At 42.9% G+C, this 26,992-nt stretch overlaps 1 protein-coding gene and 1 pseudogene across 2 annotated transcripts in view; one reads left to right on the forward strand and one right to left on the reverse strand.

The window, feature by feature from the left end:
* LOC138835485 (procollagen galactosyltransferase 2-like) overlaps positions 1–15,328 on the reverse strand; it is a 57,146-nt pseudogene extending 41,818 nt beyond the window's left edge.
* An 8,507-nt stretch (positions 15,329–23,835) lies between these two features.
* LOC138835718 (tRNA-splicing endonuclease subunit Sen15) overlaps positions 23,836–26,992 on the forward strand; it is a 47,316-nt gene continuing 44,159 nt past the window's right edge. The window contains exons 1-3 of one of the 2 annotated variants that reach the window (XM_070034213.1): positions 23,836–24,029; positions 26,139–26,220; positions 26,523–26,658. In XM_070034213.1, coding sequence (XP_069890314.1) covers positions 23,895–24,029; positions 26,139–26,220; positions 26,523–26,658 — 353 coding nt within the window. In that variant the 5' untranslated portion in view covers positions 23,836–23,894. The remainder of the gene's footprint in view (positions 24,030–26,138; positions 26,221–26,522; positions 26,659–26,992) is intronic. The other variant, XM_070034212.1, reaches the window with a different exon arrangement.

Consider the following 26,992-nt stretch of genomic DNA (forward strand, 5'->3'; position numbering starts at 1 on the left):
GAAAGTAGAATCTTTTTTTTTTTTTTTTTTTTGTCAGTGGTGGGGCCTGAACTCTGGGCTTGGGCACTGTCCCTCAGCTCTTCAGTTCAAGGTTAGTGCTCTACCACTTGAGACACAGTGCCACTTCCAGCCTTTTCTGCTTATGTGGTGCTGAGGAATTGAACCCAGGGCCTCATGCATGTGAGGCAAGCACTCTACCACTGAGCCACCTTCCCAGCCCTGGATTATGTTTTTTTAAGTTTCCCAAACCAAAAAAATACCTGTCTAGATTTTTTTAAGTCATGATCATTTTTTTTTTCATATGAAAGAAGGAATAGCTTTTCCCATGGATCTCAGATAAGCCAGCTGAGTTTCTATTATTATGATTACTAAAACTATATGGTTAAATAAATATATCAATGCATAAATTAACTGAGGCCAGCTTTGTAAAAATGCCTCTTCAGAAACAAAAAGAACAGGAAGAGAAAATAGAGTTAAGTCTACAACGTTGGTAAAAGACATGATTTGAGAACATCAAAATTTTCTGAAAGGGAAACTAGTTAAAGAAGGTAAAACACAGACTTATGTCTATTCACCTTTATACCTTTGACAGCAAAACAACTAAGTGTTCTCCCAGGGAAACTATTTGTTCTCTAGCTCACAAATACAGAATGCTAAAGCAATGGATCATCTAGAACTGACAACTGGTATACCCATCAGGGATAAATAGCGCTACACCTGATACTGTTTCACAAAAGAGGAGAGAGAGCTTCAAATTTCATTTTACTTGAGGGTCCCATTTATTTAGTTACCAAAGTTAAAACTCATTAGGGCATTTTATGCAACCATGTGTTCCAGTGTTATCAAAGCATTCTAGAAGAACCTTCTTTCAAAACACTAGTTCCGGGAAGATGGCAGAGGAGAAGCTGGAGGCTAAACAAGCTCTTGCATAGAAAGCAGTTTTAGAGTTCCAGTGAACAGTCCTAAGCCAGAGAATCACACCAAGTGTGCCATCACAGGCCAGAGAGTTAGTCCAGAGGGGGAAAATCCAGGCAACGAGACAGATCTGAGCGCTTGCCAGCAGCTGCTGCTGCTGCAGCAGCAGGGGCAGTGGCCATAGCCGCCATACCTGCAACACAGACAGTCTGGGACAAAGGAGCCAGACAAGGCTGGAGAGCAGATTCTACTAAATACCAGCAAGAACCGACAAGGAGCAGACATCTTCATCCTGCAGTTCGCAGACCAGAGAGGACCCAGGAACCAAGACTCTGGCATGAGTAGAAGCCTGATATCCTCACTCCTTCTCAGGGAGCAGAGGAGGGAAGGCCACCCCCCCCCCCCCCACTACTGGAGATCTCCATCTTTGATACTGACAAAGGCCCAGCTGAGCAGCTAGCTCCAATTCAGGCCTTGGAAGAAAACAAGAGCCATTTAGCAGGTCACAGGAACCTAACCTGACCTGCCAGACTCAGCTCCACCCAGGGAAAAGTCACCCAGCCCAGGCCCAGGAGTGGCTTTCTTCACTGGGTAAACAGAGCCTGAGGCTGCCCCTCCACACAGCAGCCTTGATAATCAATTGAAATTCAGTAAACACAAACCCTGAGCATGGCTCCAGGCTGGGCTCTGTGAGTATCTCACAAGCTAGTCCCTCAGGGAAAAGCTACTGTTTGCTGAAAGGCCTCAATGCTACCCAGAACCTACCCTCAATCACAGCATCTCCAAACTAGAGGAAACAACCATCTCCCTCTTTTGTAATACTCAAAGCAGATCTCCCTCCCATAGAGCTAGCCTGGGAGGAGGATCACAAAATCCTGGGTAAAGCAGAGCATTTTAAGCAGAGCAAATTAAAATTCACGAGAAGAGATAAAGAAGGTGGCTACATACTAATTAAGGGATCTCTCCTTCAGGAGGATATTACAATTCCAAATATCTATTTGCCAAACAATGGAGCACCCAAATTTATCCAAGAAACACTACTTTCCCTCAAATCCCACATAGATCCAAACACATTAATTGTTGGGGGACTTCCCCACTAGATAGATCAACTCGGCAAAAACTCAACAGAGAAACTGCAGATCTAAACAACTGCATAGATCAACTAGATTTAACAGACATCTACCAAATATTTCACCCAACAGCATCAGAATACACATTTTTCTCGGCAGCACATGGAACATTTTCCAAAATAGACCACATTTTAGGCCACAAAGCAAACTTGTCCAAATTGAAAAACATTGAACTTATACCTTGCATTCTCACAGACCACAAGGGAATAAAATTAGAACTCAACACCAAAAGCCACCAAAGAAAGTCCTGTAACACATGGAGGCTGAACAACACATGAGTTGGTCATGGAAGAGATTAGAAAGGAAATTCAAGTGTTCATGATAGTCAACAAAAATGAACATACAAACTACCAGCTCCTCTGGGACACAGCAAAGGCAGTACCCAGAGGCAAGTTTATAGCTCTGATTTCCTACACCAACAAATTGGAGAGATCTGAAACCAACAATTTAATGAGGCATCTGAGCCTCCTTGAAAAAGAGCAGCAAGATAAACCCCAATCCAATAGACAGAAAGAAATAATTAAAATTAAATCAGAATTAAATGAATTAGAATCCAAAAAAAACACAGAAAGAATCAATAAAACAAAGAGTTGGTTCTTCAAAAAACTTAACAAAATTGACAGACCCTTAGCAAATCTTATCAGAAAAAGAAGAGAACACATCCAAATAAATAAACTCAGATATGAGAATGGAAACATCACCACAGAAACAACCAAGATTCAGAACATTATAAAGGAATACTTCTCAAAACTTTATGCTAATAAGTTTGAGAACTTGGCAGAAATAGACCTTTTCCTAGCAAATATTAACATATATGTTAATATTTGAGTTAAACCGGAAGTGGTGTTGTAGCTCAAGTGGTAGAGCACTAGCCTTGAGTTGAAGTGCTGAGGGACAGCACCCAGGCCCAGAGTTCAAGCCCCATGATCCACAAAAAAAAAAAAAAAAGATGAGTTAAACCATCTTAACAGGCCCATGTCAAGTATTGAAATAGAAACAGCAATAAGAGACCTCCCATCTAAGAAAAGCCCAGGACCAGATGGTTTTACAGTGGAATTCTACAAGGTGTTCAAAGCAGAGCTCACACAAATACTCCTCCAACTCTTCAATGAAATTGAAAGAGAAAGTTCACTACCGAACTCATTCTATGAAGCCATCATAACCCTCATCCTAAAATCAGGCAGGGACTCATCAAAGAAAGAGAACTATAGACCCATTTCTTTGATGAACATTGATGCAAAACTTCTCAACAAAATTCTGGCCAATCGACTTCAACAATTCATCCAAACAATCATACACCATGATCAAACAGGATTCATTTCAGGGATGCAAAGCTGGTTCAATATATGCAAATCAATTAATATAATTCATCACATCAACAGGAGCAAGGATAAGAACCACATGGTTATCTCAATAGATGCAGAAAAAGCATTTGACAAGATCCAACACCCCTTTATGATGAAGGCTCTGGAAAAATTAGGAATCCATGGAACATTCCTCAATACAATAAAGGCTGTATGTGACAAACCTACAGCCAGAATTGTACTTAATGGTGAAAAACTAAAGCCATTTCCTGTTAACTCAGGAATGAGAAAAGGATGTCCACTCTCTCCACTGCTCTTCAATCTAGTATTAAAATGCCTAGCTACAGCAATAAGACAAGATGCAAACATAAAGGGATCCAACTAGGGAAAGAAGAAATAAAGTCTTTGCAGATGACATGATCCCAAATTACTCAAGCTGATTCAAAACTTTGGCAAAGTAGCAGGGTATAAAATTAACCCCCCAAAATCAATGGCTTTTCTATATGCCAACAATGAGAAAAGTATGGCTGAAATTAGGAAAGCAACTCCATTCGTAATAGCCCCCCCAAAAATAAAATACCTAGGAATTGAATTAACCAAAGAAGCGAAGGACCTCTATGATGAAAACTTTAAAAACCTGAAAAAGGAAATCAAAGCAGAACTTAGAAAGTGGCAAAAACTCCCATGCTCCTGGATTGGAAAGATCAACCTCGTGAAAATGGCAATACTTCCCAAAGCTATCTACAAATTCAATGCGACAGCTATCAATATTCCATCCTCATTCTTCAAGGAAATAGAAGAGGCAATCCAAAAATTCATATGGAACAATGAAAGACCCGAATAGCTAAAACGATCTTCAACAGAAAGAACAGTGCTGGAGGAATATCAATACCAAATTTCAAGCTCTACTTCAAAGCCATAGTAATCAAAACAGCTTGGTACTGGCACAAGAACAGATCTTAGGATCAATGGAATAGAATTGAAAACCCAGAAATGAACCTACAGACCTATAGCCATCTAATTTTCAATAAGGGAGCTAAAAAAATAGAATGGAAGAAAGATAGCCTCTTCAGTAAATGGTGCTGGCAAAATTGGTTAACTACTTGCAGAAAACTAAAGCTAGATCCTTATATATCATCCTGCACCAGAATCAACTCCAAATGGATCAAGAACCTCGGAGTCAAAGCAGACACCCTGAAAACATTACAGGGAGGAATAGGAGAAACCCTAGGACTCCTTGGCACAGGCCAAAATTTTCTGAATAGAGACCCAGAAACACAACAAATCAAAGAAAGGTTGGATAAATGGGATTGCATGAAATTGCAGAGCTTCTGCATGGCAAAGGACACAGATAGCAAGATTAATAGGAAGCCCATGGATTGGGAGAAGATCCTCACTAGCCATACAACAGACAAGGGTCTCATATCTAAAATATACCTGGAACTTAAAAAATTAAATCCCCCAACAACAAATCTTCAAAGAAACAACTGCCCAATAAATAAGTGGGCTAAAGACTTAAAGAGAAACTTCTCTGAAGAGGAAAGAAGGATGGCCAATAGACAAGAAATGCTCAACCTCTCTAGCCATAAAAGAAATGCAAACCAAAACAACATTGTGATACCACCTAACCCCAGTTAGAATGGCTATAGTCAAGAACTCTAATAACAACAGATGCTGGAGGGGATGTGGACAGAAGGGAACCTTACTGCATTGTTGGGAGTGTAAACTTGTTCAACCACTTTGGAAAGTAGTATGGGGGTTCCTCAAAAGACTCCACATACAGCTCCCCTATGACCCAGCAATCCCACTTTTGGGCATTTACCCAAGTGATCACAAACAAGGCCACACTAAAACTACCAGCACAACTATGTTTATTGCAGCATTATTTACCATAGCTAAGATATGGAACCAACCCAGATGCCCCTCAGTAAATGAATGGATCAAGAAAATGTGGTATATATATACACAAGGGAATTCTATACCTCCATCAGAAAGAATGACATTGCCCCATTTGTTAGGAAATGGAAAGACTTGGAAAAAATTATATTAAGTGAAGTAAGCCAGGTCCAAAGAAACTTAGGTCCCATGGTTTCCCTTATTTGCAATATCTAGTATACGTCTGAGTCAAGCAGAAAAGGTCCAATAAGTTGATGTTAGGGAAATGAACCCTAAGATATGTATTCAAATGTTTTTTTTTTCTTTCAGGTGATTGTTTCTAACACATTTATAAGATTATTTCTTTGTTGCTTTGTATGTCCCTCCCCCACAGTATAACCCCTGCTTTCACTGTATTTGAGGTTGGTAAAATTTGTGGAGGGGAGGGGACAAAACAAATCATTTAAATAGGGATACAGGTGGATCCATTGCAACAATGAGATGTACAAGTCGTTATGTGGAAAAACAAACTTTACAACTTTGGTGGAGGGGGGAGGACAAGGGGGAGGCGGAGCGGGGGGAGGATGGGAAGAGATGGGCAGGGGAAACAAAGGAAGAGGCTACAATGCTTGATAAGAAATGTACTCATTATCTTGCCCATTTAATTGTAACCCTCTGTACATTATTTTCATAATAAAAAAAACTCAAAACACTGACCAGACTTTTAGCAACTGGAGGCAGTTAAAAACTGGAGAGTTCAGTCTAGCTTCCAAAATGAGAGAGAGCTGCAGGAGGCAGCCAAAGAGCAGGGATTTCTCAGCATAATTTAACCCCATTGAAGTATTTGCTTTTTTCACTTATTGGTTATAATCCAGAAAGGGAAGAGTTCCGTTTTGGAGACTGAAAACCAGGAATGTAAATCAAAGAGTCAGTCAGCAATGGGAACACTTTCTAAAAAGAAAAGAAAAAAACAAATTTTTTTGCCCTTGATTTTATTGAGGAAGATTTGTATCTTCTTGGTTTTACTTTTCTGCAACATATACATTCAATGTCAGGAGATAAGCAATTGTAAGTCTTGTAAATCTCTACTTCATCAACTTTTCTTCTGCTCCAACACTCAAGCATCAGCTCAAAGGAGATGGTCCTGAACAGCTTGGTGTCGTAAAGACCATCCTAGTCATTCAGGCTTTGAGCACCTGAAGTTGTTGGCCACAGACCAGTTTTTATCATCTCTATGATCTAAAGATTATATTGAAAAAGTAGAACCTTCCCCTAGAGAGTCGCTACCACTTCCCTGTAATACCCATTAGTCTGGTAAGACTTACTTCCTACCTCCTAACTCCCATAATGCACTTCCTCACACACTACACTGAGCAAAACAAGCTGGATTTGCAAAAAGTAAGCATGCAAACTGTTTCCCACCCACAATGACATGTCAAGCTATTTGTGACCTCCATAAGTGGGGAAAAGGGACACTCTAGGGAAAACTTGCACTTACTTTATATGCAAACAAAACCTAATTGAACAAATGCCTTCAGTATGTACATGCAGCAGACATATTACCCCATTGTTGACAGCAACTGATTCCTCAGGTTTTCGATCTAGAGTACTCTGTTCTGACAGAATGCTCTGGATTTTAATTCCCACCCTAGTTTGCCCATTCGCAGGATGCTGTTATTCATGAAAGAGATGCATTTTTCTTTCATTCAAGGTAGAGGGCTAAGAAACTTTTTTTTTAAAAAAATTATGCAGCATTGAATAACCAGGCTGATACTCAGGATTTGGGACATGGATAATTCAAAACTACTAAGGAAGTTAAATCTAAGTACAAATACAGAAAACATGCTATCTTAGATATTGTGACAACAGAACAAGGTCCTTCATTTCTCAAGATGTAAGTGGTAGGCTTTCAAATAAATACATGTGTATGGCTAGAGAAGTCTTAAAGATCTTCTTATCCAACACTCACTAGACAAATGTAGTGACAGAAGTGAAGGAAAGAATTGAAGAACTCAGGAAAAAATGCTGGTGCATGGCAGGAACAAGGTAAATGAGTAAGCAGTTAAGAAAATAAATTTATTTGATACTGGGAAGTCCTACACTGAATAGTGCTGAGAATCTCCCAGTTTTATTTCAGAGCTGACATGAAAATTGAGCTCCACTGTTTGAACACAAAACCATGGGCAACACAGAGATGAGACTTAGATCAACGTACATGACTATTATCAGACTAGTCTCTGTATATCCATACTACAGACAACCCATTCAGGGATAACAGAAAAGTCAATGACTGCCTTCACTTTGGTAAGTCACATGGGAAAATGAAGGCCTGGTCCTCACAAAGATGACAGGTGACAATGCCTGGCCAACAGGCCAGGACTTCTATGATTCCCAAAGGGACTCTTAATAATCCACCTTGCCAGGGATTGGGGAAAATCAGCCAGTATTAATGAGATACTGTCCTTCTCTCATGAGACCAACTCCAACCATTCCCTTTTGATGGGTCTGTATTTGCATAGGCTTATGAAGAACGGTCAGGATTCAGAGCATTAGCAAAGAGGACTTGGCAGGATAGAATCTAATGTTCTTGGAGAGACAGAAAACTGGCCCAGAAGTGGGATTATAATCTCCAGTCACCTGCTGGCATTGCTGAAATCCAATGCCTAAGAAAGGAGGATCTAATGTGTCTTTGATGTCAGGTCAAAACTTTGAAGCTGTGTTAAGACCATAGGACAAAGGCAGTACTATTTATTCAAATCCAGAAACAAAAGAAGCTACACTCTCAAACCATTAAAAGTAGCATCAGGAATTCAATATCCAGAGATAATGAGAGGCCCTGCATCAATATGAAATAGAAAGTGTAAAAACTAAGCTGGGCAACACACCAAAATACATGCTGTGAAGGGCCGCCGTGCTGGCCAGAGCTTGGCTGGATGTGCTTTAGAAGCCTTGATATGTGTGGTTCCCTTAACCATGGGGCAGCCATCTGTGCCAAAGGAAGACCTGGCGGTGGCTGCTGCTACACCTGGTGCCCTGGGCCCTTCATGAGACATTCCAATACGTGCTTCTGCAAGGCTAATCCTCCCATCACCACATTCCATGGCTGGTTGGTCTTCATCAAGCACATTCCTTCCAAAGAAGACAACACTCAGCAAGCAGTTTTTGGAAGTAGTATAGCTTTCTAGAATATTTTAACTTTTACACACGATCCCAAAAGATCTAACATTGCACTAAGGGCCCAGAATTATGATTTATTAAAATTCTTCAGGTGTGGTCACCCTCATGAAGGAGGAATAATGTTAGATTGGGACAGCACCCTGGAGAACATCTGGCCCAATGTTTTTTGTTGTTTTTTCTTTAATAGTAAATGTATACTTTTTATTTTAATGTACTTAAATCTTTACTGAACAAATGGGTTTAATTATATTTTCATACATGTATTCAAAGTACTTCCAGATAATCCACTCCCTCTCCTCCTCTCTTGCCCCTCCCTTATGCCTGTGGTTCCCCACTTCAAGTAGTCCTATGCTTAAATTCTACCTTTTAATTTAAATGACCATGCAGTGTGGCTAGCAGCTGCCATCACACCATCATTCCATCATAATCATTCTCTGTTTCCTGATCCGACTATAGCCATACCTTAAAAACTTCTCCTGACTGCTGAGCTCACAATGACTGCCCTTTATGATTCCAACATACTCATTCCATTCAATCCATACTTGGCTACAGCCATAATATTTGTTGAACTTTACATGCCAGGCTAGTGTGCTAAGTGCTTAGTATGCTTTATCTAGTTCAGCCCTAATAATCCTCCTGGGATGGTTTATATGATCATTTTACTATATTAGTACTTTACTATTTGGTGGCCCACTGCTTTTTAAACCTGACTGTGCACTGTGATTTCCCCTTGAGTGTTTTTGGAGGATGTTCACTGCCCTGGCTCTACTCGACAAATGCACACTTCATTGACCTGGGATGAGTTCAGGCATTGGTCTTAATTTTCAGACTTCATCATGCTTCTAGTTAGCAACCACACTGAGAACCACAATTCCAGCTCATTTCCCTTTGGTTATAGAAAGAAAACTGAGGTTCACCAATTAAGTGACTTTTTCCAAATGAACCAGCCATGAGCAAGCCTCCCAGTCCTTCCAAGCAAGGCACAAGACAAATAATGAAAGGATGACCTCTGCCCCTGAGGGAAGATCGATGAGGTTGGGTTTTGACTGTAGGCACCTGATCTGGGGCTGACGCGCTCCATGAGGCTCCCCTTGTCCCCAGATGACCAGTGTGATCTTGCTGGCATATTCTAAGCTGTCCTGTGTTCTTAGGAAGGAAAAGGAAGTAAAAATGAAAATAAATGCACAAACTTGAGACCCTTTACTGTGGATTTTTTTGATAGCTAAAAGAGCACAAAGAATATAGGGTGTGGAATAGTAATGCAGTCAGCAACTGCATTATACTCTTCTCCAGGGTTGCTATGCATGCAATTATAATGATGCTACTATATTATTTTCCTGTTCTGCTGTTGCTGCTGTTTGCTTGCTGTTTTCCATTTTGTTTGTTTGTTGTGGCAGGACTCGGGTATGAAATCTCATCCACAGAGTTTTATATGTGTTAGGCAGGAACTCTGTTTGTTTTTCCTTTTTGTGCTGGTCCTGGGGCTGGAATTCAGGGTGTAGAAACTGTCCCTGAGCTCTTTTTCCCTTAAGGCCAGCACTCTCCACTTGAGGGATAGCTCCACTTCTAGTCTCACAAACTTTCTTGCCCAGACTGGCTTTGAACCAAGATATTCTGATCTCAGCCTCCCAAGTAGCTAGGATTACAGGCATGAGACTGCTGCCCCCAGCTAGGCAGATACTCTTTCTACTAAGCCACATTTCCAGCCTAATTTTTTGCTTATTTTTGAGATCGGGTCTTGCTTCTTGACCAGATAGGATTCACCTGCCATGATAGGATTCCTGCTTGGTAGCTAAGGTAATAGGCTTGGGCCACTGCATCCAGTTCTTCATTGAGAAGGAGTCTTGTCTAGTTATTTTCTGGCCAGGTTAGCCTCAAACTCTCAAACCCAACCATATTAGCCTCCCAAGTAGCTAGGATTACAGGTGTGAACGTTGGCACTCAATCCTTTTTCTAGGAGATGGAAGCAAGGTAGGAAGTACTAGGATTTGAAGTCAGGACTTTCATACTTGCAAGGTATGTTCTCTTCCACTTGAGCCACACCTCCAGAAATAATTGTTCCTTCCTTGATCTTAAACAGACCATATGTACTGTGTGTGTGACAGCTGCCCTGGTGCATCTTTGATCTACCTGTTTGTGACCTCAGGCTAGATACATGCATAATCCATGCCTCATTTTCCTCCTGTATAAAATGAGAGAGTGAAAATAGTCCCTCCCACTGAGGCTTGCTGACTGGAGAAAATCAGTTATCAGCATCTCCCTCAATGTCAGCTGTCCTTAGGAACACCTGGTAATCTTTTGTTTGAAGGAAGGGAATGAATGAATGGAGTTACTTTTGAGCATTTTTGTATTTTATATTATTTAAGATTAGTATGTGCTAGTTGTACACACTAACAAAGTTCAGTACTTTTTTTTCAGACTCCATTCAGAAAGAGAAAGGTGATGATGAGACAAAAGAGACTCATAGGAAATTGCAACTCTCTTTTACTTAGTAGCATTTCTGCTAAGACTACATATATATTCTCTCTTGCCTACTTGTTATAACCATGCTTTGAGGTAGTTGTTATTATTGGTCATTTTGAGGTTAAGTAGTTTCTTTTTGAGGTTCATAGATATGCCTAAATTCCACAAAGTGGAGCTGTAGTGTGTCTGAATCTAAGCTTACACTTCACTCCCCCATTATTAACCATCAGGTCGGGAACCATAAGGAAAAAGAGGGGAAAGGTGAGGAAAACAGACTAACAGTCAGAAGAGGCTTAAAGAATCATCTATGGTTTTATCCATGTATAGGGACAACATAACACCTTTAATGACAGTATGGTGATAAAATACGACATCATTCTCACCAATAGTAGTTTGGAAAACTTTATAAACACACTTACATTATTGGTGTATTCAGTTAAACATCCATCAAAATGCTACTAGTTGGGCAATGAAGAGGAGACCAATTTAAGATAATTCTCAAGAGAGGGAGGAGTTGGGGAGGTAGAGAGGGAAGGGATGTTAGGGGGAAAACAAAGGAGTAGGTAATAATGCTCAATAGGAAATGTACTCATTACCTTATTCATGTAACTGTAACCCCTCTGAATGGTATCTTTACAATAAAAATATGTATTAAAAAAGATAATTCTCAAGAATGCAGAGACAAAATATAGGACAATGTATGGGATCTAGACCCCCTCCCCAGAACAAGTAGAAGCTCATGATGGTTTATGTTGATGTTAACAGAATACTCATCACAGGGTTTAATAATCAAAAACTGGTTCTCAATTTAGTATACATTAGAATAAAATTCAGTATAGACTCTACCAAGTGAATGAAATGTCCAAATTGTTCTGTAATTACATAGCAGCTACTGCCTTGGAAGTGCACAGGCTCTGTAAATCCAAATGTCTCCCCCACAAGCAATGCAGGCTGTCCAAATGGCAAACTTAACATCTTTTGAGGGCGAAGGACTTTTCCTTATTCCATGCTCCATTTTTTTCAGTCCCCTGGTATGTGGCCCTGCTACCCTAAATCATAGCTTTGTGAAGAAGGATGAGGTCAACCTTCCCTCTTTTGCTAAAGGCTATTTGTTCATGTCTCCACTGAATTAAAGAGAAGCCACTGATGTCCACTGTCATGTCCCAATGCCTTCCGCTCAACTCAGTAGCCATTCTCATAAACTTGCTGCATGTTCTAATTAGTGCTATGGACCTATCTTCCTTAGTTTGTCTACATAGATTTTCAATATTTTAAGGAAAGCAAATAGTTCAGTGGATTTTGAGATCAGACAGATAAATGTAAAATTACTTTGCTTTTTGCTGGTACAAAGCATCTCTAAACTACAAATTCCCGGTGTTCAATCCAATGCAAATCAAACTTGATGCTGAAATAATTGCAGTCTTTCTCCAACATCAGTCAATCATATCTCTTTTTGGTACTTTTCTTTAAATGTTTATATGGGACCCAGGAGCCAGGCCTTTCAATGACCCTATAACCTAGGGTGGGGGGAATTATTGATCCTGAATGATCTAGAAAAGAAGACTTACCAGATATTTCTCCAGCCCTTGAGTTAAGTGGATGAAGAAGAATGTCTGCATTGAGTGTGATATTGAGATATTTAGAGTTTGGCACCCCAGACTCTGGAGGAAATAATGTTCTGTTTGTAAAGGTCTCAGAAGCTCACAATCATTTTTGACATTTGCATTGTGCTGGCTTTGTTAAGTAGACAGTTAGCAACATGGAATGTTGAATGGATCTTGATTGAGTTTCAGGAACTAAGAATAAGCAACTGATGTAAGCCCCTTAAAAGAGTTATATCCCAAAACGCCACCTCACCTCAGAGGGTTAGAGCCCATAATCTTCCCAGTCATAAACTCATCTAGTGCTAGACTAAAAATCATTTCCACAGAGACCTGATGAGTAATATGAGTTTGGAGACCCACAGTCATTAAACCAGTCAAATGCTTTCACTCCTCTCAGTGGAAGTTATAGCTGATGTTCTGGGAATTTTTTTCTCTCCCTGTAGTGTTCTCCCTTTTCCAGGCTTTAGCTGACTCCTTTCAAGCCTTCCATGGCCACACAAGACCAATCAGATCTAGAAATCCTTCTGTTTAAATGCCATTCAGATCACCTTACACTACCAGTAAGAAAAGCCATGTTTATCTAGAAGGAGCCAGCTTTTGTTTGACTTGTGTTGTTGTTGTTGTTCAGTTGATGAAAGCTCTTTAAGAGCTAGAAGGGACTACTTAGAAACTGACATTTAAAAATTGTTAGTACCTAATAAATGATTCACTCTAAGACAGAATCAAGAATTTTCAAAGGAGAGTCTTCAGTGAGTAACTGGGGGCTGGCCACGCCTTTACCTAAGCTCTTCCAGCTTTCTCACTGCCTCACTCTGTGATCATAAGGGCCAGTGACATGGAACATAAACCAAGGTAAGGGAAATAGACCACAAAAATCAATGCTACCCATTTAAATAGAACAACATCATCCTGGAATGTATCCTGGAATACTCAGGGGAGTTAGGAGGTAAAGTCATTGTTTGGTTGAGTCTAATAATAGTATTATAAAGTCTATGGAATTCAAGAGCTGGAAGGAAATTTTTCATTAATTTCAATTTTCTCTCATTTTATTATGGAGAAATAGATGCCTATGAATTCCAAACAACTTGACCCAAATCACATATCAAACTATTGATAAACAATTCCACTTTCCTAATTTATAGGTTTGTATAAAGCCTATAATTACAATTTTCTAGGCAGTTTCTAGGGGCAAGTTTGAGGTCAAATTCTAGTTTTATCATTTATTAATTCTGTGACCTTTGAGTGAGTTATTGAACTGAACAAATCTCCCTTTCTTTCTTTGTAAAAGCGAGGATCAGAGTATTTCTTTCAAGTTTATTCTGTGCTCTAGTGTCTTACACCTGTCATATACCTGGCTACTTAGGAGGCCGAGATCTTTGAATCAAGGCCTGAAGTCAGCCTGAGCAGACAGTTTGTAGAAGAATAAGAGGTATGGCTCAGGTGGTAGGGTACGTGGCTACCAAGCAAGAGACCCTGAGTTCAAATCTCAGTACTGTTACCACAACCAAAACGAAGAGACTTTTTTTTCAAGTTTTCTTTTGGAAGGGAAATGGTTAAAACAAATAAATAGACTTTTCCTCGTGGTTGAAAGCTGGCTGCAGCAGCCCACTTCCCTGCGTGGAGACCGTCACGCAGGGCGGTACATGGTGAAGCAGTGTGCACACAGTGCTGCACTATTTCCCACCTCTGCCCCTCGCCTCGGGCTGGGTGGTGAGGCTGCCCTTCCCGCCCGCCGCGGGCTGTCTTTACCCTCCCTTCCCTGGCTGCCCACCGCCCTTTAAGGATCCCATGTGGGACGCTCCCCTGGCTAACGCCGCAGAAACCTGCTCCAGGAGTAACCTGGACTCCACCGCCTGGGGGAGGAGAGGGGATGGCCCGGAGGCCCCCAACGACCGGGCCGATTTCTCGCCCCTGATACTTGGATTTCTAAAATCAGGTGCCCGCCTGGGCTGAGGGTCGCCGAGGGAGTGGGGAGCTCCCCTCTCTGGTCCCCGATCCGGCAAGCACGCGGGTTTCATTAGGAGAAAAACTTGGCTCTCTTCCCAAGGGCAGCTTCATCTCGCCCCAGCACGGGATGCCCTGGGATCGCTTCTGAGCACGGAGGACACCACGCTGGGATAGCCTGCGGGGCGCCGCGAAATCAGGGCCGCGCACTCTCCCTTGCCCCAGCCTCAGTGGACCCGGCTGCTAGTCAGTTGTCCCGAGGGTCGCCTGGGGGAAGAGGGGGCTCGGGCACCCATCTCCTCTCTCCAGAGCGGGGTATAGAGCAGGAACCTCGAGAGTTGAAGAGTCCTCCTCCAGCCCCGGGGGTGGGAGCGGTGTCAGAAGGACCGGGGCCACGCGAGGCGCGCAGCACCTACCCACGCAGGGGCACCGACGTTCCCGAACGAGCGCGCGGCGTGCACGCGGCCCCGCGCCTCCCCAGCCCGCCCGGTGGGCCCGGGAGCAGCGCGGGCAGGAGGGGTGGAGAGGGTCCCTGCTCCCCGCTCCCCGCGGCCCCCCGCGGCCGGACCCCGCCGCGGCGCTCACCAGATGGCCATCCTGCTCTTGGGGTAGTCCAGCCGCTCCAGGCAGCCGAGGAAGTGCGGCAGCGAGTGCGCAGCGTTGCGGGCGAGGACGGCCACCATCACCGTGGCCCTCTGCAGAGGCGACTCGGGGAAAACCACCGCCTCTTCCTCGTCGTCCTCCGAGTCGGGTTCCGCGGCGAAGCGCGCCCGACAGCCGCCGCGGAGCAGCGCGGAGGACAGGAGCAGCAGGGACCAGGCGAGGGCGGCGGCGGGGCGCGCAGCCATCTTCCAGCCTGGGGCCGGCGGCGGGAGGTCCAGCCGCGAGCGCGGAGCCCCGCGGCCCGAGGGCGCCCGAGGCCGGTTCCCGGAGATCGGGGAGGCTGCGGGGGCTGCCGGGCTTGCCGCTCCCCAGGCCGGCCAGCGTGCGCGCCGGCGCCCAGCCCTGCAGCTCCCCGGACCCTCGGGCCGCCGCAGCACCGCCCAGGTCCCGACGCCGCGGGTGGGCACCGCGTACCTGCCGCTGCCCTGGCTCGCTCGGGGGTGGCTGTCGGTGCAGAGTCCGGCGGAAAGTTCCCCCCGTGCAGGCGCGGCTTGTGCAGCTGAGGTCTGTGGCTTTCTCCCGGGCTGTGAGGTGTGGCCGTGTCTGCCAGTGGGCGTGTGTGTGTGTGTGTGTGTGTGTGTGTGTGTGTGTACATAACGGTACAACACCAAGAAAATTTATTCTGTTTTGGGCAAACCGCAACCAGAGTCCCTCACAGTATGTATGCAGTATTTCTCAATGTAAGTATTGAGTGGAATTCTAAATTGGGAAGTCACCCTAATTATTTATGCCTGTGCTAAACAATATTTTAAAAAATACCAAAAAGGCAAAATGTTTGCATTTCCTTAGGCACACAACTCCTCCTGAAATTCATTCTTGATGGAGGAAACACCCAATAACACTGAATTTGAAGACTCGGAGAGTTCTATTTTTATTTTATTATTATAATTGTATTAGCTTTAAGTCATTGTACAAAGGGGTTACAATTCAACGTGCCAGTTTATGAATACAATATATCATTGATCAATGTCACCCCTTTCAGCATTTGACTTGGAGAATTTTAGACACCAGACCCCTTAGAATTAAAAGAAAGTCCTAATTGCCCAGGTTCCAAAGGTCCAAACTTAAGGACAAAAGTGAGACTCATTGGATGATTTTCTCTTCCTTAATGACCCAAACTAACAAAGAGTAGCAAAGACCGACAGAGTCCACATCTGATTGGGTGGCGAGAGAATGGGGGGGGGGGGAAGAGGCTAGGGGAGGGAAAACGCCATTAGCAGGGGAAATGGAATTGTGGGGCACTCATAAAGGACAGCTTGGGGGAGTGAGGAACGCCACGTGAAGTCCTCCTTGTGAAAACACTAGCCTGTGACCTGTGAGCGCCCAAGGTGCATCGGGCCCACTATGTGTTCATGACCATCAGAGCCTTTGGCTCCGTCCCACAGTCCTTTCCTAATTGTATTAATCTTCCTCCACATTTTTTTGTTGTTGTTGGTCATGGGGCTTGAACTCTGGGCCTGGGTACTGTCCCTCAGCTCTTCAGCTCAAGGCGAGCGCTCTACCACTTGAGCCACAGCGCCACTTCCGGTTTTCTGGTGGTTAATTGGAGATAGGAGTCTCATGGACTTTCCTGCCTGGGCTGGCTTTGAACCGTGATCCTCAGATCTCAGCCTCCTGAGTAGCTAGGATTACAGGTGTCCGGCTCCCCGCAATTTTTGGAAGGCTTCTTTCTCCCTCAGAAGGCAGTCCTCTCCTTCATTCAATCCCCCCAGCACCCTGACCGCGCAGCAGCCCTGCAGTCCACTCCTATTTGCCATTAAAGGCTTTGAGCCTGTAGGTCCTCTTTTACGGCATGTTAGCTCCACTCCCCACCAAAGTCTTGGATGGTCCTTTTCTAGCAACTTACTATGTCCCTCTCACCCCTAAAACAAACCACATTCTTATAGAAATCTTCGTTTCTTTTTTTTTTTTTTTTTTTGGTCCAGTCGTGGGGCCTGAACTCTGGGCCTGGGCGCTGTCCCTCAGCTCTTCAGCTCAAGGCTAGCGCTCTACCACTTGAGCCACAGCACCACTTCTGGCTTTTTTTTTTCTTTTTGCTTATGTGGTGCTGAGGAATCGAACTCAGGGCCTCATGCATGCAAGGCAAGCACTCTACCACTTGCTGACCCGCTCTGGGCCAAGTTCCTTTCTCCACTTCATCTCCGATCTCACCTACCACATGCACCGTGGCTTCAGCCTTTTCCTGTTCTGGGAAAACAGAAAGCTGACTTCAGCATTGGTGAATTTAGTGAGAGCTCTCTAGTCCTTACCTTTCCAGGCCTCTGTCATATAACCTACGCATTCTCAGATTTTACTTGTCTGCCTGCAAGTAAAATCTCTCACTATGTGCTACTTTTCTGGCCCTTTTGGTCTCCTGGGGTTAGCGTATCTGCCAAATCAGAATTTCTTGTGCAACCTCTTTGCTAACATTCATATTTTTATGATTAATATCTCATAGCCATATCTTTCCCCCCCATTTTCCTGGAGGAACTGACCCTGTTCCAGGATCATGATCTTGTAGAGGAGGCCAACTTAACCATCTGTTACAAGTATCCAACTTAACCATCTATTACAAGTATCATGAAGGAAGTATGTGCCAGCTATAGCAAAGGGACAGAGGAAGGCATGGTCACTTCTACGGAGGTGTGTGGGGGGGGAGGGGGACTATTCAAAGGGTTTCACAGAGATGATTCCCATGCTGTTCTGTCTTCTTTTTTTTCCTTCCTTGGCCTATGTTTCATTCAACTTTCAAGACTGAGATCCCTCTAAGCCTTAGGATTCAGGGTTCATACTCATCATTTGGTTCATCTTTCAGCAAGCAGAAGAAGTTTCAATGTAGGAACCCACTTTTGTGTAGTCTTCCTCCAGTTATCTTAACTTTGCAGCTTATCTAAGCTCATTTATTTTACAGTGAAGAAGTATTTAAAACTATGGGTGCTTGGCACTGCGTGGCCTCTAATAATACAATGAAATCAGCTCCCCAGAGTTTTTCTGAAAGAACTACCCCCTGCTATGTGGATGAGATCCAGAGTTTCCTGAAAGATACCTGCTTGAAACTTAGTCAATTTAGAATGCTAATTAGTCACCAAGAATATTAAGGTCGTGGCCAGTTATGTGACAGAAGAAGACCACATGTGGGAGTGGGGTAGGCCTGGGAAGGGAGGAGGAGAGAGCTTGGGAAAAGTCCCTATTTTACTCACAGACTCATTGCATGAGTTGATCACAAATTAGTGATGTGAATCTTGATTTTCTTCCCCATAGAATTAGTGTTGTGAGTTAATTTGTAAAACCTAATTAAAAAATAAAGTCAATTATATTGTTTAAATACCCTTTGCTTAAAGTGTTCTGCCAGGGAAACTGGCTGACTAAAAACTGGTCTCATTCTCTACTGCCATTAGACTGTCCCAGGTTCCCACATGATACTGGAAGTGAGTACCTGCTCTCCTGTCTGCCCTCCTCCACCAACACTGTAGCAGCACAGGAGACACGAGAACCTCTTTGACACTGACACTAAATCTAGCTGTTGCAGGAGTAGGACCTCCAAGATGGGCAGAAGGCTTCTTGCAGGGAAAATTCTCGAGGTTTCTATGGCACTAGCAGCCAATAGGGGGAAGGAAACACATGCCTTTTTCAGAAGCTGAAACATTCTAGAAAGTACAGCAACTACTTAAAATGCAACTGCACAAACTTTGGGAAAGTGCAATGAATAGAACATGGCTGGACACTATAGGGATAGTTGAAGGAAAGATGGAAAATGTATGATTTTTATATACAATCATTTCTTGAAAATGGGCAAAGAACTTTTAATAGATGTTTCTCCCAAGAAATATAATGTAAGTCTCTATAAGCACATGGAAAATTTATTACCACCATTAATCATTAGGGCAATGAAGATATCAAGACTACAATAATGCCTTATCCCCAGGAGAAATGCTACCAGCAAAAACCAAAGACCAAAACAGAAAATAACAAACTGTAGTAAGGATTTGGAAAAGTTGGAACTTGTGTACTGGTGCTGTGAATGTTAAGACATAGAGCTGCTGTGGACAATAGCATAACAATTCCTTAAGAAATAAAATAGAATTATTGTGTGATCCAGCATTTCACTCTTGAGTATACAACACCCTCCCCTCTCTCCCTACCCCCCGAAAACTCAAGTATTTGTATCCCTATATACAAAGCAGCATTGTTCACAACAGCTGAAAGGCAGAGCAACCTATAAGACAATGAATATCCATTCAAATTGTAGTAAATGCCTACTAAGATATATTATAAAGGATGTTTTCACATGTTTCCAATATTTCAGGCTTGGGGAGATTATAATAAGTGAAATAAGCTAGTCACAAAAAGACAAAATACTGTGTAACTTATAGAAATTAGTGGCTGCATGGAGTTGAAATTAAGTGGGCAGTTATTAAATAGGTATCGAGTTTCAGTCTTACAAGGTGAAAACAACTTCAGAGATATTCTTGGGGAAATTTATTTATGTATTTATTACTGGGCATTGAACTCAGAGCACCACACTTGCGGGTCAAGCATTCTGCCACTAATCTCAGGGACTAATGTTTTCAGGTGCAAGTTTTAAAGTCTTGTTATTTCCTAACTAGTTTTGAGGATTTCTGTATATATTCTAGGTATCTTGTCATTCCACACAGCCCCCGTTTCAGGGCTTCACACTCTCCTGTCTTTTTAATTTTCTTTACCACTTGAACCATACCTCTACTTCATTTTGCTGGCTCATTAGAGGTAAGTGTCTCTAGAATTTGTCTGCCTGGGCATCTTAGAACCTCAGTCTCCAAATCTTAGATCTCAGGAGCTAATATTACAGGTGCAAGCCTTATCTTTTCACTATGCCTTCTTTGTTGTGTCAGAAATACTTAATTAAACTATAATGAAATTTGTCAAGCACTGTTTTAGGGTCTTTTTGAAGAAAGTAATCTATATTGTAATCACAAAATACTCTTTTGTATATATATTTTACTAAAAATTTTAAAGTATTTGCTTTTGCCTCTGCAATTTTTGAATTATCCTTCCTCTTCCCACAGCTGCAACTTCACTTCTGTTCACATCTGTACTGCTCTATTCCTTCACTATTTTGTTCTGTTTATTCAGCTATTCCTGTACCAACACACCACATTCTCATTCTCTTCTTCTCTTCCTTTCCTACCCTCTCCTATCCTCCCTCCTCTTTTCCCACCCCACACTTCTCCAAAAACAATTTTGCTGAATAGGCCACATTTGACCGTGAGTTCTTGCTTTTGCTTTGAGTGCTAGGATTATAGACATGTGGCACAACACTTGGCCTTATCACTTTTAATTGCAGATGTGCATAAAAGTCTGTAGGGAGCCAGGGTAAACGCCATTACAAGATGGCGCCCACTCCCTTGCAGCTTTGAGGTAACCACTCCATTTCAGGCGGTGCTTGGCGGGATGGTGGGTCCTGGGCTTTGCGCATGCGCGAGCCACGTAGGGTCCCCAGCCAATCCCGTGGCACCTGGTGACGGTGAAAGGCAGACGACCAATGATAGAAAGACCTGTGTTCCTATTCCCTATATAAGTGGCCATGTTTTGGGTGCACGCTCTCTCGCGCTCAAGCTCTCCCATCAACTAAAAGGCTCTCCAATAAAGCGTGATCTGAGAAGACTCCTGGTGTGGTGTTCGTTCTTCCTCGCTGGTCGAGAAGGCGCGTGCCGCAAAAGTCCCTTCCATTTGTTCTTGTTTCTGGACCTTTATGCCTACATTTCAGAAGCAGCTATCAAATATTAGGAGAATCTCATTTGGAATTTTGATTGGGATTGTTATAATCTATAGACCAGTTAGGTTGAGACTGCCATCTTTACAATATTAAATCTTTCCAAATGAACAGTATTCCTGCCCAACTATTTACTTTTTATTATAATCTTGGATAACACAGTGTTCTCCATAACATCTTTGTGTTGTTTGTTCTAAATTTAAACATTCCCCTTAAAATCAAATATATTATTTCCTTTTTTCTTAGAAAGCACTTGAAATTTATGGGAAAAGTGGAAAGAACATCATCTGGACTATTCCAAGTAGTTCTCTACACCACAGTGATTGCTTTATATGTGTTAATGCATGTGAATGATAAAACAATATAGATTCCTAAGTATTTTACTAGAATAAATATCTAAGCTATTTTTAAAATAGGAAGCCATGTGGTTTGTATACAAATGCATAACGACATATATGAATATTTAATGAAAAGCTGATCTAGAAAGCTAGCCTGTAGTTTTTAGCTTGTCTAAAACACTGTTAAAGCCTTTTAAAAATTCTTTTTAACACACTAACTCACAATTGTTTGCTTTTCCTCTTAAGACTCTGAATTAATATATCTGGCTAGATATCAGAGCTTTCTTTTGCAGGAATAAAATTGTCTGGCTTGCAGTATTAGGCTGGGACATCAGTCTACTACGTGCCAAATTACACAGGCTTTCATTAAGTGCAGTAAACTTGGGAGGGAATGTTATGTTTTGTTACCTGTTTCGTTCCTTCTAGCCACTTTGGTTCTCTGATATAGTGAACTATTGAGGCAGTCTTAAGAGGAGAAATCCTTCAGCAGATCAGAAGCTGAGCCTCTACCCTGTTCTCTAATGCATTTCACTACAGGTTGCCAGAAGAGCCATCTCAATTTTCTAATCCTTTGTACTTAATTCTACCCATTTCCAATCAACAAAACTTATTTGAAAGTTTTGTTTGCTTAGCCAGTGTACCACCTTATGCCTGTAATCCTAGCTACTCAGGAAGAGAGATTGAGAAGATCATAGGAGGGCTAGTCCTAGCAAAAAATCCTTGAAACACCTTTTCAGTGAGCACAATGGTGCTTACTATCATCCCAGCTATGTAGGGAACTGAGATCAGGAGACTCATGGTTCTAGGTCAGACCAAGTGAAAAGTTCAGAAGATTCCAGTCTTAGAAGAAGGTGGTACACAATTGCCATCTCATCTATAGCAGAAAGCATAAAATATTAGAACATAGTCCAGGAACTGGCCAGGCGAAAGGCAAGACTGAAAATAACCTGTGCCAAAAAGGGCTGGAGGCTTGGCATAGCAGTAGTACATGCTTACTTAGCAAGTACTAAGTGCAAACCCCAGTACCTATACAAAATTATTTTTATGGCTAAATGTGATAGCTAAGAGACATTCCATTTTCATTCTCTTAGTGACATTAAAAGTCAGAATCATTGAATGCTTTTGCTTGAACATATCATGCTTTATTTTCTAAGAAATAGCACTTTCATGTGTCTATCGCTTTATCCATTTATGGCTCTTTTTTCATCCTTTTGGGCTTTCCTTTCTGTCCCAGCTCTTTTACTTAAACTGACAGTCTTCTCTTAAAGATGTTTTGAGCCTTGTTCACACAGTATCTAATTTTCTTAGACCTTTTTTTTTTTTTTTAAACTGGTTTATAGTTTCCTTTCTATTCCCCTTAGGAACAAAATGCTACTGCTTCTATAAATAACATCATCTGAATGGATTTAGATCTTTAGGAGTCAGAAAGACAGATCTATTCTTTTCTAATTACTTTAATGCCAGTGTTCAGTGCTTTAAGGAACCTGGTTATTTCAGCACTATTTATTTCTTTGTGGGATTGTAGCTACTTTGTAAAAGCTAAAGTTAATGATTTAATTGAAATCCAACATATTCTAGGGCAGTTTATAAGTCCTAATGTGTGACTTTTCCTTTTGCTCCTTTTAATGCACTCAAGGCTGTTTTTCAACAGTTTGAAGTAGCACAAGCTCTTATGAGTTACTCTTCTAAAAATCTGTGATACTGGATTTCGTCATCAAATTTGGTAACATTTTGTTCACTATTTTTTCATTTTTTCTAACCCATTCTTTTCTTTTTGTTATTAACATGTGATGCATTTGCTTAAGATCACATAGCACATCTCCAATGATTCCCCCCCCAAATTATTTTTACTTTGTTGTTCACCTTAGATAGCATCATTCCCTTACTTCTCTGTAATTTGTCTCAGCTGTTAAAACTGCCCAATGAACTATTTCTGAAAGTATAATTTTCAGTAGCAGAATGGCCGTCAAGTTCTTATCTGTTGACATTCTCTATTTGTGTCCAGCTTTCCATCCATGGACAACATGCTTCCCCTCATTGAGGATAGTTGTAATAAAGGTCACTCCAAAATCCGTATATGTCGCTTCGACGGCAGGTTCTTAGATGATCGTGTTTCAAAGAATTTCTCTTCCACCTGGAACTGTGAATAACTTGTTTTTAGGCCGGTGCTGGGGCTTGAACTCAGGGCCTGGGCAAGGTCCCAGGTTCTACCACTTAGGCCACGGCTCCACTCCCGGCTTCTCACGCTTCGGACTTCGAGAGCTACTTCTTGCTGGGATTCACCTAACGGCCCTGGGCGCTCCATCTCCCCATTTCACACGCAGTGATCCCCACCGCGCCCAGCTGCCCACCCGCCCCGCGCTGGCCCCGGGCCGGCAGGGCCCGCAGGGGCGGCTTCGCTGGCGCTGCCCACGGCTCGGCTCCCGGGGTGGCTCCCGACGGGTAGCGCCGGCTCCCCCCGGCCGCGGGACCGGGGATCCGGGGCCCAGGCCGGGCGAGGCGGACGCGAGCTACCCCACGTTCCCCAGAGCAGCCGGGCCGGAGGGGGCTGCGGCCTCTCCTAACCCTTTCACACCCCCGTGCGCTCAGACGCGAGCACCGCGGAGTGCAAAGGCCTAGAGAACGTTCTGGAAGGAGCGGCTGGTGGGGGCGTCCCGGGCAAACGCGGCGGCGGCGGAAGAGCTGCACGGCGGCGCGCGCGCTCCCGGCTTCCGGCCGGGTCTGGGTCGCGGGGCTCCGCGCGGGCCAGCATGGAGGAGCAGGTCGGTTCCGAGCCGGCTCCTGGCGGCGGTGGCGGCGCGGACCCTGGAGGCGGTGGCGGGGGTGGCGACGGCGGCGCTCCCCCGTGGGCCCCCGAGGACGCCTGGATGGCCACGCACCCCAAGGTCAGCGGCGGGGGACGAGGGCGGCCCCGGCCCCTTTCTCAGGCGGAACTCGCGGGCCGCGGTCCCCCTGCGACCCGCGGACGCGCGGCGCGGTTAACCCCGAACTCCTCTCTTCACCCACACACCCCAAACCTAAGCGCCCCGCCGGCTCCGGTTCTGTTACCCAGACAGAGCAAAGCCGCGGCGGTGTGTGGTCGTGGGCCGGGCCTCCGAGTCCGTGAGGAGCCAAGCTTCAGCCCGGGCTCGGTGTGCGCCTCGTCCCGCACCGGTGCAGTGGGTTCCTGCCCAAGGCGGGGTGTGTTTTCCCCAGCAGCAGGCAGATAGCCCCGACCCTGCTACTGCTTGGGAAATGGCCACCGGCAGTGAGTTGGTGCTGAGTTGTAGAGGTGATGGGATCTGTCAGGAATCTTGCAGACTGGACCAGTGCGTTGATAAAACTGCACTCGCACTCGCTCCCCACCCCTGTTATAGAGTAATCATCTATAAGTCCAACAAAAAGAACCAAAACTTGAAAAAAATGAAGTCCATAGTGAATTTGTTTTTCAGCTTCATTTGCTTGATTTTTTTTTTTTTTTTTTTTTTTTTTTTTTTTTTTTGGTCTCCCTGCTCTCTTTCAGACCTCTAAAAAAAGAAACAGTAGCATGGAAATGTTTAGTGCCTTAAAAAAATACCAGCTGAGGGCTGGTGGCTCACACCTTTAATTCTAGCTATTCAGGTTTGGGTTCAAAGCCATCATTTCAGGAAAGTCTTTGTGACTCTACCATCTATTATTAATCATCCAAAAGCTATAAATTGGAGCTGTGGCTCAAGTGGTAGAGCTCTAGTCTTGAGCAAAAAAGGGCAGAGACAGAGCTCAGGCTCTGAATTCGAGCCTCAAAAAAAATCCAATTAACTTTAAAAAAATAAAAAAATGGATGAGTTCTCAGTTCTGCACTTTTGTCAATGTGAAAATTACTCAGTAAAATAAAATAAGTAAACCTAGTACAATAACATTCGATTTATCTTCCTTACACACAAGTTAATGGTCTGTAATTTACACTTTTAGTTTGCACACAAAACTTTGCAACCTGGGACATTAACATTATTTTTCAAACACATTTTCTGACTGGAGTAGTCAACTCAGCATGGCTCTCAGGCAGTGGTGCCTTTGCCATGAAGCTAATGGGGAAAGATGACATCACAGCTGCCATGTAGATGTCATAGTTCATCCAATTAACCTTTTATCCATCTGCTCACTGATATATCTTTAAAATTCAACAAGGACAGAATTGCCTATGTTCATGAGTGAGTGACACTAGGAATGGTATTTTGGCAGCCTCTCTACATGCAACTAAGAAGCTAGGGAAATAGAAGCTCCCTACTAACATGTCCCAACAAAAACACTATTAAAATTCGTGTCTTTTCTGTGGATGGATTTCTTTACAGGCTCTTGAATATGTGTGCCTTATTTCCACCTTTGTGTGAAAGTGCTCTACTTCTGTGTACTCAAACCATGCATGTACTGCAGGACATGAAACATTCAATATCCAGGCCCCCCCCCAGTAGCATGACCTTTGACCTGTGGGCATGCATTCACATGTGCTAATCATATACAATTATTTTTCAAACACCTTAAGTACAGATCTTTATAAGGTCCATTGGGTATCCTCAGATCCAGCCATTTTTAGACTGAAATGATTTGAAAACAATGTTGCATTTGTAATGAAAGTATACAGGATTTTTTCTTAAATAATACAACAACTATTAACATAGTATTTGCATTGTATTGGCATTATATGGAACCTAGAGAGGGTTTGAAGTTTATAGGAATATATTAAATACAAATACTACAGAGATGAACATTCTTGAGTTCTGGTATTAGTATTGGTGGTGAGGGTGGGGGGAGGCTAGAGCCATTCAATGGATACTGGAGGAAAGACTATGCATGTGTTCTAACAATTATAGATTCTTTACAAGGATTGGATCTTATATTGCCTTGTAACTTCCACTAAATCAGGAAGATATTTTTATTATCACAATGATAATATATGTGTGTATTCAGCGAATACTTCATTGAAAAATGTTGAAGGTTGTTCCTTCCGTATTTGACAATTACATTTTTATTTTCAGTACTTAGAAATGATGGAATTAGACATAGGAGATGCCACTCAAGTATACATTGCATTCTTGGTTTACCTGGATCTTATGGAGAGTAAGTTCTTTGTTTATATTATTTGATTTTTGAGGCCATGCTGGGGACTTGGGAACTGGGATGGAATATAGCATTGTCAACACATAATAAGCAGTCATTTTTGCATTTGTTATGAGTTTTGCCAATTAATTTCACATTCTTCATTCCTTTATATTGGGAATAACTATGTAGCAGAAAAAGCTAGAAAAGTAAAGAGAGAAGATAATATTTATGAGTGATACTTGCTCAACCAAGTTTGGGTAGAGCTTGCAATTTTTGTTTGCTTTTAACAACCATTATTGTCCACTCTGACTCTGTTTTAGGTAAAAGTTGGCATGAAGTAAATTGTGTGGGATTGCCAGAACTACAGCTCATCTGTCTAGTCGGTACTGAGATAGAAGGGGAAGGGTTACAGACTGTGGTGCCTACTCCAGTCTCGGCTTCTCTCAGCCATAACAGGTGAGTGGATGATTTTTTTTGTTGTTTAATTGGTCCAGTGGATGATTTTAGTTGAACAGGTCCTTTGGGGAATAGGAAATCTACTCTTGGTAAGGAGGCAAGACTTCTGATTTGGGCATTCTCTCTTCCTAGCTCTGGGGGAAGCCAGCTGCCATGTGAGCTAGCTACAGAAAGTAGCAAAGACAAAGTGATTCCTGATGAAGCAAGAGTGTTGAAGGATGCGGGGGGAGCTTAAGAGTGTAGCTAAAGAGCATAGTATTCAGCTGGAAGCCACATACCTGGAGGTTAGAAAGAAAGGACACATAGAAACTTAGATTCTTCTTGGATGAGCATA

Source organism: Dipodomys merriami, unplaced genomic scaffold (genome assembly GCF_024711535.1).
Source record: "Dipodomys merriami isolate MVZ:Mamm:240054 unplaced genomic scaffold, mDipMer1.0.p SCAF_24, whole genome shotgun sequence".
NCBI classification, from domain to species: domain Eukaryota; kingdom Metazoa; phylum Chordata; class Mammalia; order Rodentia; family Heteromyidae; genus Dipodomys; species Dipodomys merriami.